At 43.2% G+C, this 15,550-nt stretch overlaps 1 protein-coding gene across 7 annotated transcripts in view; it reads right to left on the bottom strand.

Annotated features, from left to right (window-relative positions):
• PCDH19 (protocadherin 19) overlaps positions 1–15,550 on the bottom strand; it is a 255,401-nt gene that overhangs the window by 160,094 nt on the left and 79,757 nt on the right. For 3 of the 7 annotated variants that reach the window (XM_069612989.1, XM_069612983.1, XM_069612984.1), the window contains exon 3: positions 12,920–13,036. The exons of the other annotated variants lie outside the window; for them this stretch is intronic. In XM_069612989.1, the coding sequence (XP_069469090.1) occupies positions 12,920–13,036 (117 nt within the window). The remainder of the gene's footprint in view (positions 1–12,919; positions 13,037–15,550) is intronic. 7 annotated transcript variants of the gene reach the window in all.

Below are 15,550 nucleotides of genomic sequence, written 5' to 3'. Positions count from 1 at the left end.
TGAGACTTGTCACTCAAGGTTTCTGTGCCTATCTGACCTCAGAAATAATGCATTGAAATCCAAGTGTTGAGTCACCCTCATCATAGCACCTTGAGACTGGTTGAAACAGCCAAAACTCACGATATCCGAGAGCAGTGGCTCAAAGTGCTGCCGCTAGCTGAACGCAGGAGGAGTACATGGAAATATATTTGTTGATCATCCTTCACACATGGTTAAAAGACACTGCATAATTCTTGATTCCGTGAGATAGACCAATGAGTACTACACATGCTGTTTCCCATCGTATTTATTTATTTATTTAGACATTTATAGCAGTGCACACAGCAGTGAGGCATCTAGGCGCTACTTACAGTTGCAAGTGCAGTTACCATATAAGGCTAGATGATGAGTGCACAATCCGGAAAGCCTCAATGCATGGTGGTGCGGGCTATGTCGGAAGTGCAGAATAGTCATTAGGTGACATTGGTGTAGGTGCCCTCTCCGGTAAAGCCTGGGGACTACGTCAGAAATGCAGGACGCTTGCATAAAGAAGTGCACTTTGGTAACATGGAACAAAGGCGAGGCTTTATCCCATGGCATCCGAGCTAAAACCTGATGTTAACTGCTGCAAGCAGTTGGGATGTTGATGGCTTACTCTCAACCAGACTAGACATCCTTGATAAGGAGCCTAGTGCACAGAAGGCCCTTCAGGTGTTACAGGCGCTCTTTGATTAGGACAGCTAAAGAGGTACGTTGATATACAGATGATGGAAAGACCCTCTTAGACAGACATGTTTGTTTTCAAAGTGTCCCTGGATGTATTGGTGGATAGGCTCAAACATTCGCTATGGCAGGAAGGCATTCTGCATACTCTCCTTAGCATGTACTTTGTTTAGTATGCAAATACAGGAGGCTGGCATATCAGAATATTTTGTGTTTGCATATTTCTTCAAGATTGTAAGGGTGTAATATTGAAGCATGTTACGTGTGAAGCTGGTTGCACCTAGCAAATGTAGATTGGGACATGTCACACATGAATGCATCCCAGAAAAAGCGAGGCAACGTCTGTTGCTCAGGCAGCCAGACAGGGAGGCCACAAACAGTGATCGTACGAGAGGGGGCATAGAACTCGGCCATTAATGTATAATCAGAGTGAGCGCCGTTCCTTTGTTAGATTGTGGCTCCAAGATAATGAAGTAGGAGCGGTGTTGTTTAAAAGTGACCTTTTCTGAAATACAATATCTACTTTAGCAAGCAGCAGCCTCCCTGTGAGAAACATGTTATCCTGTTAAGAAAGGGGGAGGCAGGTGATACATGCGGTTATTACTTTCCCATAGTAATTACTGTAGTGGAGTCGAGCGGGAGATTTACCGCAGAAAAGACCAGCCTCAGCAGAGCATTCGCGGCAACATGGGTTTGACTGTAAAACCATTGAGCTTCTTGGAGAAGTGCACTGTTTCAACAGCAGCTTTTTAGATCTGATTGCGGTCTGGCGGATCCTTCCAGTATGCCGTGGTTGCATGGCACTGCTCAGGTGTGGAGCTGGATTATGTAAATGGTGCACCCCGTTTAAAGAAGCGAAGGCCGGTCCATAACAACTATGCAGGGTGCCTTATAATGTACTGCATCACAAAGAGTAATGTGTGGTCAGTTGACAGCTACGTGCGTTAGGCACAGTTTCAGCACGTGTTTTCACGCTCATATATGCATCGCTTTTGAAATGTTCATGTTCAATGTATAATGATTGCGATACAAATATAGCAATGTTACCATGTTTTGTAACTCTGAAGGCATTGCACAGGCAGGCACAAGAACAGGGGACAGTCTTCGAAGCAAATAATCACAGAATCTGTTTAGACAGGAAAGGTGGCTGAGATAAGTGTGTGCGTGCGTGTTAGTGTGGTTGCGTTTGTGTGTGTGTGTGGGTGTGTTTGTGTGTGTGTCTGTGAGTGCCTGCGTGTGTGTTTGTGTGTGTGTGGGTGTTTGTGTGTGTGTGAGTGCCTGCGTGTGTGTTTCTGTGTGTGCGTGTGTGTGTGTATGTGTGTGTGTGAGTGTGTGTGTGTGAATCCATTGAATTGTTGGCAAAGCCATCAGAAAATAAAACACATTACAGAGCATCATCAGCACACCATACAGCATTTTAACAATAGTTAACTATTGTTAAAAAAGAAAACACAAATTCATTCATACACACTCACAAACACACCTAAAATAATGTTGCGTTCATAAAACGGAGGGTTGCGGGGCAGGGGCATTTCCAAGAGTAGCTGCCTGTTACCCTACCCACCCTCCAGCCATCTCAAAGCAACTTCACTAACCTTTCCATCACGGATATACCGTGTGCACCTTATCACATACTACTATGGGACCTGCGTGCATGCCTAAGGAATTCCACATCACTCCCTTCCCTTGATATAGATGCTGTCAATGACGCAGGTCCACCACTTCACGGCCTATCCTCGCCCTCAGCTTCAGGGAAAATAGCAATGAGCTACTGCTTGAGGGACTGTATAACCAGAACTAAAAAAAGGAAAACGTTAGCCCATGTCGCATGTGAGATGCAGTCACAGAGACAGTGTGGTTTCCTTCGCCCAATTTCTTTCAGTTTCCACCTTCTTGGATCCTGTTGTAAACTTTAGGAGCATGAGTTGCAGAGAGGGGTGTCTCAGGTGAGATGCCCCTCTTTACCCAGAACCAACTTGCGTTCATGGTAGCACTTTTCCTGGTATCGACTCTCAGCAACCCCCAAGGCATTCTGCTATTGGCAAGCCTGAACAGTCTCCTTATAGAGCTTTCCATCTACTTTCCACAGTCCCTCCACCTTGTCTCACATGACGAGGCGGTCCCTATATTTTAGCAAAAGCTAAGATGTTCAACTCAGGCAAAGTACCTCGCCCTCTCCAGCCTTACTACTAAGATGGTCTTGGTACACAGTCATATGTAGAAACAGCTACAGCCTGGTCTAGTAGAGTATGTGGTGCATGGCAACCATAGTTTGAACAGGTGAAAGCCATGTTTGGCTCTTCCTGCAAACACAAGATTTCACCATCCTAGGCTTCCTGTAATTCCCACATACCCAATACCCCAAATCTCAGCACCTTGGAGAAGTGCAGGAAATGCCTTTGCCCAGTAAACCTCCAAAGGATCATCGAACACTCGGGTATCAATACTGTGAAAACCGATATGCTATTCCAGCGAGCCATATGCAGGTCAAGGCACTCATCGCATCGCCACTTGCTCGTATCACAAACTGGCTGCGCTAAACTAGCCTGCGAAGTAGCCATACTGTTAGACTAATCCCGTGGAACTCCAGCCAATGCGCTTAGGGAGGACCTCATCAACTTCTGATTTCCCCATATCGTCACCTTAGACATTGCTAGATTGATGGTAACTTTTTTTGGCCTTGCAATATGCCATGAAACCTTCAAAAGTGTGTCGCAGGGAGGCTTCTGTTCTTGCCAGTATGACTGTGTCATCCGTAGTGCAACTACCCTGGGGACATCCACTTGTATCATACTAAACGTCTAGTTCAGATCAATAATGAACAGTAGAAATACGGTGGGAGCCATCACCCGGGCCTGCCTGATCCCCAGTTGCCTGGGAGAAACCTGGGTAATCTCCTCGGTAGACCTGTATAGGACACACGCATAACTTGCACCATGAAGAAGGGGGACAGCTTATGATATGATTTTCCATAGGCCATCATGTTTTAAAGCATCCAATACAAGGCCGACATCCTCTTAGTCAAAAGAATTCTTCAGATCCACAAAGTCCATATACGTTTGGCCTTTTTTCAAGGTGACGTAGGTCACATAGAACATTGCCAGCTACAAGGAGTGGTCTTCCTGTCTCCTCCCTGACTCCAGGCTGGAGAGGTTTGGACGATCTCATATATAGTCTACATATTTGTGAATGCCCACCATCAACATACTACCAAGGCTCCAAAGCAATAAAAACTTGGAAATCCCAACGTTAAGGTTACAGCAAACCCTCTGTAAAATAAAGCACAAATTGAACTACTTCACAACACTTACATGTGAGAAGATGCATTGTATCAATACTATGGTTAAAATAGGTTTTGAGAATTAGCATATAGTACACGTTTGCCATGTTTATTGGACAAACAACAGTGGTTTCAAAAACCATATCATACAGGGTTGACATCATCCCTTTGCTTTTTTTTTCTCCATAGTTTACACGGATAACATAATTTCTATAAGTTATGGATTTCTGCCAAAGGGAATCCTAACATATCAACCGTATTGTGTAGACCAACTATCCTGCAAGCATGGTAATCACTTCAACGAAAGTATAGTGTATCTTTATCATACATGAGAATCGGCGATTTGGTGAACATTGGTAGCTGGACCATAGGAGCGAACATCTGGAAAATGCCAGGGAAGGCAAGAAAACGTTCTGGGGATTAGCTGCACAATGTAAGCAAAACCAAGTACGTTTACTGACCAAATCATTTTAAAACCTGCAGTTGGGAAGGGGAAGATGTCTTTGGTAAAGCACTATCTACTGAACAGCATGAATGATGAGTAGTCTATAAAGCATAGCCTCTTATTATTTGCCTGTCGAAATGTTGGGTGCTATACGAAACCAAATTCGCCCATGTAGTACATAAAGTAAATATTAAGCTCTTTTGAAAGGCAATTACAGTATCCTATGATGTGTTACGCTATTTATTTGCAGATTTATTTGCAGACCCATCTCAAGAATTAAGGATATCCAGGTATGTAAAGCCCACATATTTCTTAAAATAAAAACTGTTTAAAATGCATAACAGGCAGTATGTGTCATATGGTTCTATAAGGCCATTTAAGACTTTGGGTGAAAATCAGAAACCATTCAGCCATCCGCTTTATCCTATCACTTGAGTCTCTTGATGGCATATTTGGACATTAATTGTGCCCAAGTATGTCAGTTTAATATAGCCTTATAGACTGAGGGAGGGTTGTTTTCGCGGGATATGGACCCACCACCAAGTTATGTCGCAAAGTGAAGTCAAGGACCATACGTTGGGGAAAAGTCCTTATCCCAAGCGATGATGACTCCTGCCAGGGTCTATAAGGCTATTAGCACATGGTGGTAGCAACAATACAGGTTTTGGAGTTTTCCAGGTGAAGGGAAAATTGATGCTTTAAGAGTGAATAAAGTAAATACACAAACTAAGTTAGTAAATTAAATGTGGTTTTATTTTCTAGTATTTAAAGAACATGGTTGTCCTCATAAGTGAAGCATTTTAATTGCAACTTTGTTGATCTGCAACCTGTTTAACATGACCATGCATTAGGTGTCCTGTAAAAAGTAAACAGAATCTATTCTATGAGAAAGTCAAAGCATTTTCCAATAATGTATCTTTCTCTTCCGTGTGCCACCTAGCCTGTTGCAACAACACAAGGTCCTCCAAGAGAGGAATGTTCTTGTTGAAACAAAATTGTGCCTGTAAATTGCATTGTTGTTTCCCTGGCTGTGTCTGAAGACAGAATGTTCAAAATGCTGGTTGGCTGGGAGGAGGTCAATAACGGTGCCCGTGTGCTAATACCATTTAACATGTTGATGTCATATGTGTATAGAGGAACGTTTTTTATCGTGTCATGTAAGATGTAATTAGATGTTAATGGCTTGGTACTGTCATTTGTCATGGAACAAGTGTAAGTTCATGTTTGATTCTTTGGAAAATCATTAAGGCATTTAAAGCTGTCTGTCTCTTTAATGTTTACATTTCATAATATGTGCCGATTTTAGAGGGCAACATATAAAGCACGTGTGTGGAGGTAAAAACAGCACGTTTGTAAATCTATTTAAATCCTCATTGATTGCTTCTGTTTTTATCCATCAAATCTCCTCATCCAGTTCAAAAGAAAATGGCAGGTATTACGGTGCACGAGATCAATGTGATTGAATTGCTCTATGTGATTCCTGGTGACCAGTATGAAATCACATCCACAGATGTTTCCAAAGAACGTGCCATCACCGGTTTAAACCTGTGGGGAGCAATGCACAGGCCACTGCAGATGCTGTTACCATGTCAACGTGCCACTTTTGGCCGTGAACAAATCCAGCACACAGCCGTATGACAATTATCATTATTAATATTATTATTATTATCATTATTATTATTAGCTGTAGTAATAGTAGTAGCACTAGGTGTTGTATACTCTGCCAGCTCACCACTGACTGCATGCGTGTATAGCATGACCGATTTAATGTGCATCAAGTCCCACCCAGGGATGGTAGGACCTTAGTCTGTTTAGGATGAAGTGACTAGAAAATGGTGGTCTGATATAAGAAGAGACAGTCGTGTTGCACAAGACAGGGAATCTGTGTGATCACATAGGGAAATTGATTGCTTCTTCCCCCACCCCACCATCTTCCATCCACCCTCCCTCCCCTACTTCTTCTAATCCCACCACTTACCTAATTACTGCGGCGGCGGCAGTAGCCACCACCGCTGATACTTCCTCCTCCCATTGTCCACGCTGGCCGCAATGGAAATGTAAGAGGGGCTCTGTATGGAGCACCATTTTCAAGCTTTGTGGCGGCCATCTTGCTAAAGAATTGTGTTTGAACGAATGGGACCCCGTGAGGCATCCGGTTCATTAAATAAAATACAATCCTCTGAGCAACGCAGGCTGCTGGATTGGCAACCCGGGGTGCTAATAGCATTCATAACCTCTCTGGCGTGCCAGACCGGGTGCTATCGGCCCATGGACCCTTGTTAAAATCCCTCGCTATGCTCAGGCCTTTAACTCAGGTCCTGGGCCAATAACACCCAATCTGGCCCGCCGGAATTGGGTATGAATGCTTAATTATGAGAACACATGTCAACCTATGTTAGTCACATGATCAATATCTGGGTGGGTCTCAAATTAGTTTTTTATATGTTTGTTTTAAAATGTTAAGGCACTAGAGTATGAAATTCAATACTCATGATTCAAGGTGCACACCTGCACGCACTGGCAGAATAGTATCTGCCTGGACAGCTGAAATGCACATTGTCAACCAGCAATATGCAAAACAGATATAAGTATGCCTGAAAAAATCCATGCAGTAACATACAATTTCACCCTCAATCAGTACCAACAGAGAGAGCCTTTTGTTATGTGTGCATGTTGGGTTTCTAAACACAAAAACAAAACCTCTCCAAGAACATGCTAATCTTATTCTGTCTGTCATTCTTGTCGACTGAATAAATACATTAATTAACCGAGGACTGCAAACCTGTGTGAAATGAATTTATCTCCTGCAAGGCCTTCCGTGTGCTATAATGTATCTGCTTCACGGTTTGCACTCGCAGGCTAATTACAGTACACTGCAGAGGTGAGTGACATATATGTAAACAATTTCTAGACTTCAGATAATATAGGAGGTGGAGTAATGAGGCAAGGAACCGTCTTCAGCGGTGAGGAGAATCTGTATTCCGTTAATTGGTGCTAGTGTACAAACCCTCACCGGGGAAATGTGTGCAGGTTAGAAGCGCCTGCATTTCAGGCTATGATCTACGTAATGGGTTTACCCGTCTGATATTCTCCTTAAGGAATGTCTTTCAAAGTTATATCAGAAAAAGAAGCAATATGCAAATCTACAAAAAGAATGTAACAGCATTTCCCTTAGGAGACGTGCATGTGCAGTTGCTTGTGAATCAATTGTCTTGGAACGCATCACAAAATACTGCGGCACAATCACACTGATGGAGGACGCGACGCAGTGTGCACTGAAGTCATCTATATCACTTATTTCCTTGTTATTTGGTAATTGTATCAATACTTTTCAAAACATTTTCAATATTGCACCTATGCACAGCAGAATAAATCATATCTCAGAGTACAGGTATTTAGCGGAATTGCAGTGCTACCCGGCAAGGTTAGCCATGTGAATATGATTGGGTGTTGCAGCCCTTTAGCAAACAGATGTGACTGCAAATCTGAGGGAATTAGTACAAAGAAGTACTGATAATACTGGGGCTCTTTCACACTTGGAAATAGTTGGATATGTGTGGTTTAATGTTGAGTTTAACGTTTTCAGGTTAAAAGCAGCTTAAAGTCGAATTTGTAGACAAGGAGTCAGGGCCTGTGAGATGCTGTGAGACCCTACTACATGTTGTTGTTTATAATTGATCTTGGTCTGCAAGGCCTAATATGTATGTCCTTTATAGCATATGGTATGGGTATCACGTTCAATTATATAAAGAGGGATGTGTCTTTTCTTTATTTTGATTTTTTTCCAATCCAATTATTTAAATGTGTAGTCGTCTGGCTCTGAGTCTTCCTGTCGTTCCTCCGGCTGAATGAGCACCAGTCATACTAAATTCCGGGAAGTGCATTCCAGCATAAAACAACTCGTCTAAAATTGCAATATGGAGGAGCAACTATACATACAGACTTCAGCGTCCAGAGCCCCATATTCCCCCTGAAATCACCAGGTGTTCTGAGAATGGCCTTGTGCGGAAGACACGCTACCTTGAAGCAAATCCTCACCCAACTTGGTTACACTTAAAGTGTTGCATTGCAGGAGCCACATTTTGGAAAGGCATGGAGTATTATTTTCTGATGGGCCTATGAATTTAACCAGCCATTCAGTCACAACCGACACCTGCAGGAAGTAACTGCTTCAGTGGGGCTCATTACAAGTCCCCCGGTGTTACCGATGGGATACATGGGGACTACTGTACCATCTCCGCAGCACAATATCTCGGTATTACTGTGATATTATGCGTGGTGAAGATGCCGGTAAATCCCCATTCCCATATAGCTCCATTGGATGCGGATGCAGCAATCACCAGCACTGGTAACACTGGTGCCGGTGATTGCGGCAATTGTCTGCCGGTAGGGGCCTGAACTACCGGCAGGTCAGGTCTACCGATAGATCACAGCCCCTATCGGTAAACTTGTAGTTTGCCGGTCAGGAAAGGTGCTGGTATATGTTATCACTGGCACCTTATTTCAGGACCGGCAAACATGTAATGAGACCCAATGAATGTATTGCTATACATTCGCTGGGTGTCAGAAGCCATTGTTGTGGATGTTGTGGCTCAAGGTAGATAACTTACCCTTTTCCAGGCTCCACATTTTGTTGCAACACATGATATGGAAAGGAGTAGATAAACCTGTGTCTATGTCTACAGAATTCAACTATAAGAACTCTTTTAAGACATGCATTCAACCACACTGCTGCAGAACATCGCCCACACCGCCCAGTTGCTGTGAAATACAATGTAGCAGCATTTAGATGTTCTATGGGTAATTACCAACATTGATACAGCAATTAAAACTTTTCTAGGGGACCGATCAACAGATCACTAAGTAACTTTAACGGGATCAAGGAATTTGGTGGAGTGCGGTACCCATGATACAAAGCACAAGTGTGCTGTTGCCACAGGTAAGCATTTAGTAGCAGACCTCTTCACCTCTATATAGCAGAAGCCACACATGTGATGGAGAGAAACTGATGAGTAACGGAGGACGACCGAACAGGCACACAAATATGTTTGTGTTTTTATCCGCTCTAAAATCCACCTACACTTGATTCCCTTTGATTCCTATTACCAAGTGAAACATCTTCTTTGTGAAAATTAGGGACAATACAACAGAAAAACCAGAACGTCGAAAAAACGATGTGCTTTATCCTCAATTGTTGCCAGAGCGCCGTTACGGAATGCCAGGATATGCAATAGAAGTTGTCGGATCTACAGACATTTCTACTCCGTTGTACTAATGGGAAGAAACAGGTTTTGTTTCAAAAGGAAGACTTTATAACGAGATGCATTATGGGTTACAGGCAGGAGTGGCAGGTAAGTTGTGATCATCACTGAAAATGAAATAACATTTGCCCATAGTCAAAGGTGACACCTAGGATGCGATTCGCAAAGAGTTTTTCATTGGATTTCCCCAACGAACAACGCTTTGCGAATCAGGCCTGTGCTGTTTACACATACAAGAAATACCTATGTACTGAAAACATCCCTAACTATCAATGCTAATGGATAAGGAATTATTTCAGAAGGCATAAACAACAAACTTTATTTTTTTTTAATATAGCAAATGACTCCATTCAAAATGTGTTTGTGGCCCCTGCCCCCTCAGATACTGCTTGAAGAAAGCAAAGATACACCCCGCTGACAGTATAAAAGGTATTGTGCAATCCATTTGCGATAACTAAAGATTTGCAGTGGCGAGTAGACAATGTCCTTGCTTGTTAAAGATGATAAACATTGCTTGCTCAGTGTATATCTATTCAGATGTGCGTATTCAGTGTATTTTTAAATGCATGTGGTGGGTATTACAAGAAAAGCAGCATTGAAGGGGGAGTAAATTAAGGTGATTAAGCAAGGATGAAGTAAACAAGACGAGTGCTTCTAAATCAAACGACGGATTGGAAAATGCATGGTCCTTGAGCATGGAGAGTGTGGGTGATAGAATAGATTAAGGAATAGTGCAGGGGGAAGGATATGAGTTCTTAGTATAGATTGAAGTGACAGTGGGCAGGACTTCTACTGGCAGATTATCAAAGCTTTGCACTGGTACAACAGAGAGGAGCAAATGAGTTCAGCACCGTTTTTACTGCTTAGATAATTGGGAATGGAGCAAACAGATTTATGGCCCGATTCATGGAATTCTTTGCACGTTTTAAAGTGACTTTTCAGCGGTGCAAATTCACTTTGAACCGTGCAAACAATTCCATGAATCAGGCCCTTAGTCCCAATTTGTATTATCTAAACATGTTTTCACAAGAGCAAAAAGGAAACTGACTGTTTTATTTACTGTGTTTGATGAGTAACATGAACAGAAATGGAGTAGATTTCTTTTTATTTTATGTAGCAAACATAGGGCCTCATTACACGGACGGCGGTGGACCAAGGTGCCATTAGCACCTTGGTCCATGCCGGTAAAATACCGGCACCGCCTTGGTGGAAAGGGGAATTACCGCCCTATTCCAAGGTTGGTGGGGCGGTAATTCCCCCTTACCCCATTGCCCTTCCCCATTCCCATTTTTGCCCCATAGGGCTTAATGGGAATGGGGAAGGTGCTAATTACAGCATCGCAAATTGCGGTACCGTAATTAGCTCCCTGGTCCCTTTGCGGGTTGGTTTTTAACGCCTGCAAAAAGCAGGCGTTAAATTCTCCAACCCGCAAAGGGACCTCGTAGTAAGGCGGTAAGGGTTTACCGGTACAGGTAAAATACCGGTACCGGTAAACCCTTACCGCCTAACGTGTAATGAGGCCCATAGTACAAAAACAGTATGCTTTATTTTTGCCCCAGTGCAAATGTGTTCAGATAATACCGATTATGACAAAACTGTTTGCTCCATTTCATATTATCAAAGCATTTTCTACCTTTTTAGAACTCATGCACTTTTTTGATAATTTTAGGTATGTAAGCTAGTGCTGCATTGCATTGGATGCCCATTGAAAGATGACACACAAAACATGTCAAAAAGCAACTCCCATCCTCTAAATCAAGACTTTTATAAGACTTTTATGTGAAAAATGCTCAAATTATTTCAGTAGGAATGGGCCAGGATAAGAGGCTTTCTAGGACTCTAATTAAGGGGTCAATTCATGAAATTTTGTGCAGAAATCACGCAAGGGCTGCGTGCCAAGAAGGAAACTCTGCAAGCGTGCATGCAGAAGAAAAAATGCGCGCCCCGCGTATTCATGGAATTGTTTGTGGAAAGTTACTTTATTCGCAAGTCATGGCTGGCATGCCCCTGACACACCCACACACGAAGCAAAAAACTGCCAGATCAGATACCATTGCGCGCTCCCCCAGGCACAAATACACGCACCCTTCAAACAATCTGTGGTGTCCCATGTAATCAGGCCTGCGACTCGGGGGCCCTGGTGGCGTCCCCCATAACTGTATTCAGCACCCAGACAACATGCATATAAAAAATCGTAACTCAGCAATAACTCAGGAAATCTGTGTGCGAACCCACGGAAAACATTCCTGCACCCTGCTACACTGCTTATGCGCACCCCTAAGTTACATCGTAACCCCGATTGAGTACATGCACCATGTAATCTGACATGCAAGTCCACCTGCACGCTGAAAATTCTACATGTAAGTGTACTTACGCCTGCCTTTGGATGGCAGATCACATGAAGGACTTGCGTGGCCGAGACGTTGCGTGATCAAATCCATGAATACGTCTTGTGCCACGCAATTGTGGGCATGCGAGGGACTGCCTGCATACGGTTCCTCGGAACGCCCACTTTTTCCCAAGTTCTTCCCCATTTTTGGTGTTCCGCCCCCTTACCAGCCCTCTGCAAGCCACGCCTTTGCTCTGATTGGAGTTGCGCGCAAGTCCAGTAAAAGTACTGTGCATTCGATTCCATGAATCGACAAAAGTGGATTTGCACGCAGTTGCACGCGCAAGCTCCCTATTTTCTACGCTGATAACTCCATGAATCGGCCCCTAAAGGTCTGGAACCACGGGTGCGATGCCTTCTAGTTTTAAGATCCACAAATAAATAATGAAGAGGTGGTTTTAGTCCTCTGTTCATAGAGAGAAAGCAATGTTGTAAATGTGTGTCTACATGTACATGTATCTGATAACTGTGGTTTTAGTCCTCTGTTCATAGAGAGACAGCAATGCTGGGAATGTGTGCCTACATGTACATGCATTTGATAACTTGCTATGCAGCAGTGTAAGGAAGCGTTTTACGTTCAAATGGCGTTCATTCCTCTGGGTGTGCTAAATTGTCAACTTTATAGACCACTGTAATCCACCCAAATCTCCAAAAGGGTGCCGGTGTGCACTGCTTCTGTCAGGAAAAACTCCAAAGGACATCAGAATGTGTTAAAGATTTGCTGACAGTGATTCAGAAAGCACGTGAGGATCTTGCTTACTAATGCGCTATTATTGCTGCTTAATGTGCTGAATCTCACATGAAATTCCCAACATAGAATATATTTTGAATTTTGCACTCACCTTCTTGCATACTTTCTTGAAAACACATTCATTTGTAGTATTCTTTTGACTTGAAGACACATCAAACGTGACATTTTTTTTACTAGTGGGCTTCATCACATGGGTCACTTCAACATCCTGTAAAAAGTTTTGGGGAAAGAAGGCTGATATCTAGGGTAGTAAATAACAGGCTATAATAATGTACAGTGCATCACGTGTACCATTTTGATATTTTCTTATTGAAGTTTGCATTGAGTATACAAGAGAGAGTAAGATGAAGCAATGCTTTGGAAGTCTGTGTCTAATATTATGAGTACAGTGCTGAGGGCAGGAGGGGCCATAGATTATTTAGCCAACATGGGGTAGAAGTGTATAGATAAAGATATGTGCTGTCATATTACAACATGGGGTAGAAGTGTATAGTTGAAGACATGTGTTGTCATATTACAACATGGGGTAGAATTGTATCGGTAAAGGCATGTGCTGTCATATTTTGAAAGGAAACAGTCATGAAGAGCACAGCTTTACAAACACCCCTGAAATGTCACTGATCTTCATGTAGCTGTGGGAGTCACATAGTCTACAAGAAGTGGTGCGGGGTGTGTGGACCCCTAGCATCAGTAAGCAGGTGTTATGATTCATGCAGTATGGATAGTCAATTGAGTATGAATAACTATGAAAGTAACACGTTTTAATTGTGCCTGCTTTCTTTCCAAGACTGTGCAGTGTGTAACAGTTTGCCACCAACTAAAAACAAGGAAAGGAAATCTAAAAGTGCTATAGGGAGCAAACAGCCCTGGTTAGCACTGGGTACAACGTCTAATCCTATTGGACTGTGGAAGGGAACACTGTGTAAAAACAAGGTAATCAAAGGGTGGTGGTGAATACATCATCAACCAACAAACATGCGGTCAAGATGCTTTTGCTGTTATCAGATCCACAGATGCCAGTTTTCCTCTGTTACCCCTTGCAGGCCATTTTTATTTGAAACAATACTTGCTTAGCTTACCAATCTTAAATCTCTCATTTTGTGACCCAGTCGGTGCTATGTTTCAGCATACCTTTCACAATATCCTCAACATGTCCCCCATATGTTCTTTCTGGAAGCTAAAACGAACAAACGTGCTTCCAAATTTACAGCAGACTTCATGGAAGTTGCCAGCTAATGTCATCCTTCATTAACTTTCACAAACATAAAAGAAGACTGCATGCCAAAGTATCACCCTGCACTAGACAAGAAGTCAGAATGGCTGCATTTCACTTCGGAATCACTAGCGTCATTATAGTTCGAAGCTCGATGAGGCGGCTGTGGAGAAACACGTGATCACTGAATCAAACCATACATTGGGTACCGCCTTTCCCAACTTCACAAACCCCTAAACATTGGCCTAAGCAAATGGCAGGTGTCCTGTAGACTCACTTCTCGGATCCCTCTGAGGTCACTAAACGATCTCCTATGTGGAGACCAGAGTAAGGAAAGGGTGGTCCTGGTTTCCACGCTATGCCCCATTTCCATGCAATGCCTCAAAACGTTCTCTGCTTCCGTTGTTCTATGTCCCGCGGCAGCGACGTTCTGCATTACAGGAGCTGCTGGATCCTGCTCTTTCTCACAGTTCGAATCAGTGAACATCATTGTCCATTGCTCTGATGTGATGCCAGTGGAGAACGGATTGCATTCTCCACAGGTCTGATATCACAAGAGTGGATAAGCAGATCTGTGAACTTTGTCTGCCTCTGGGAAACACATGCTGGGTAAGTAGTAACGTAGGGACACAACTTTTGCAAGCAACCAACATCTCATGTCCTGCCAATTAGATTCAAGGAGAGTGGCTTTTCTAGGGCAGTCACCGGCCCGCACATACTTGGACACTTTCTGCACTGCATGAACAAATGAGTTTTTTTCAGTCCGGCAAGTGGTTTCAGCACTGCGCGTGCAGTGCAGGTGATGCAATCTCTGGAAGGGTGTGATATATTTCAGATTCAATACCTTCCTGACCTGTCCCACCTCCTCCCACTCGTGCTAATAATGAGTACTCTCTCCATGCTGGTGCTCTATGTATACATAAGATGAATATACAGGTATATATAGAGACAATGAAGGGGAAGCCACTGAAAACAGATGTACTATGAGAAAAATCCAAATCTGATTATAAAAAGTTATTTACTTGAATTTTCCAAACAAATGAAATAATGTAAGCTGTGAAATGTCTCACTTATTATATGGGTTGTCCAATGCAGTACAATGCCCTGTCTCGAAAAGAAACCTGGGGAAAAAATAATGTAAGTGGAAGTGGGATAACTGGAACAAAATATCACAGTGCTCCACCATGGCAGGGTATTTCGATGTTCTGGTAATATTTGGTAGCTATGCACCACCCACCCCTGCCCCCCAAGTAAGAAAGCGGAGTCCGTTTTCCCTTTCTATGGCGGCCATCAGGAGTGGACACTCTGGGAATTCTTCTGTTCCCAGTGCGTCTGCTCCCGAAAAAATAAAGATACAAAGGCAAGTGGGGTTGGGAGGGCGGAGGGTCAGAGGAAGGGAGGGGGAAAAAACGAGGGAAAAAAAACATACCTGAGTCCCAGGCGGGGGACGATGGCAGCCTCCAGCGGTGTGGAGGCTCGGAGCGGGGATGGCCACGCTTCGAGTCTCCT

The sequence above is a fragment of the Ambystoma mexicanum genome, chromosome 5p (genome assembly GCF_040938575.1).
Source record: "Ambystoma mexicanum isolate Mex_15411 chromosome 5p, UKY_AmexF1_1, whole genome shotgun sequence".
NCBI lineage: Eukaryota > Metazoa > Chordata > Amphibia > Caudata > Ambystomatidae > Ambystoma > Ambystoma mexicanum.
The sequence above is the reverse complement of the archived record's forward strand: the minus strand, read 5'-3'. Positions and strand labels throughout refer to the sequence as shown.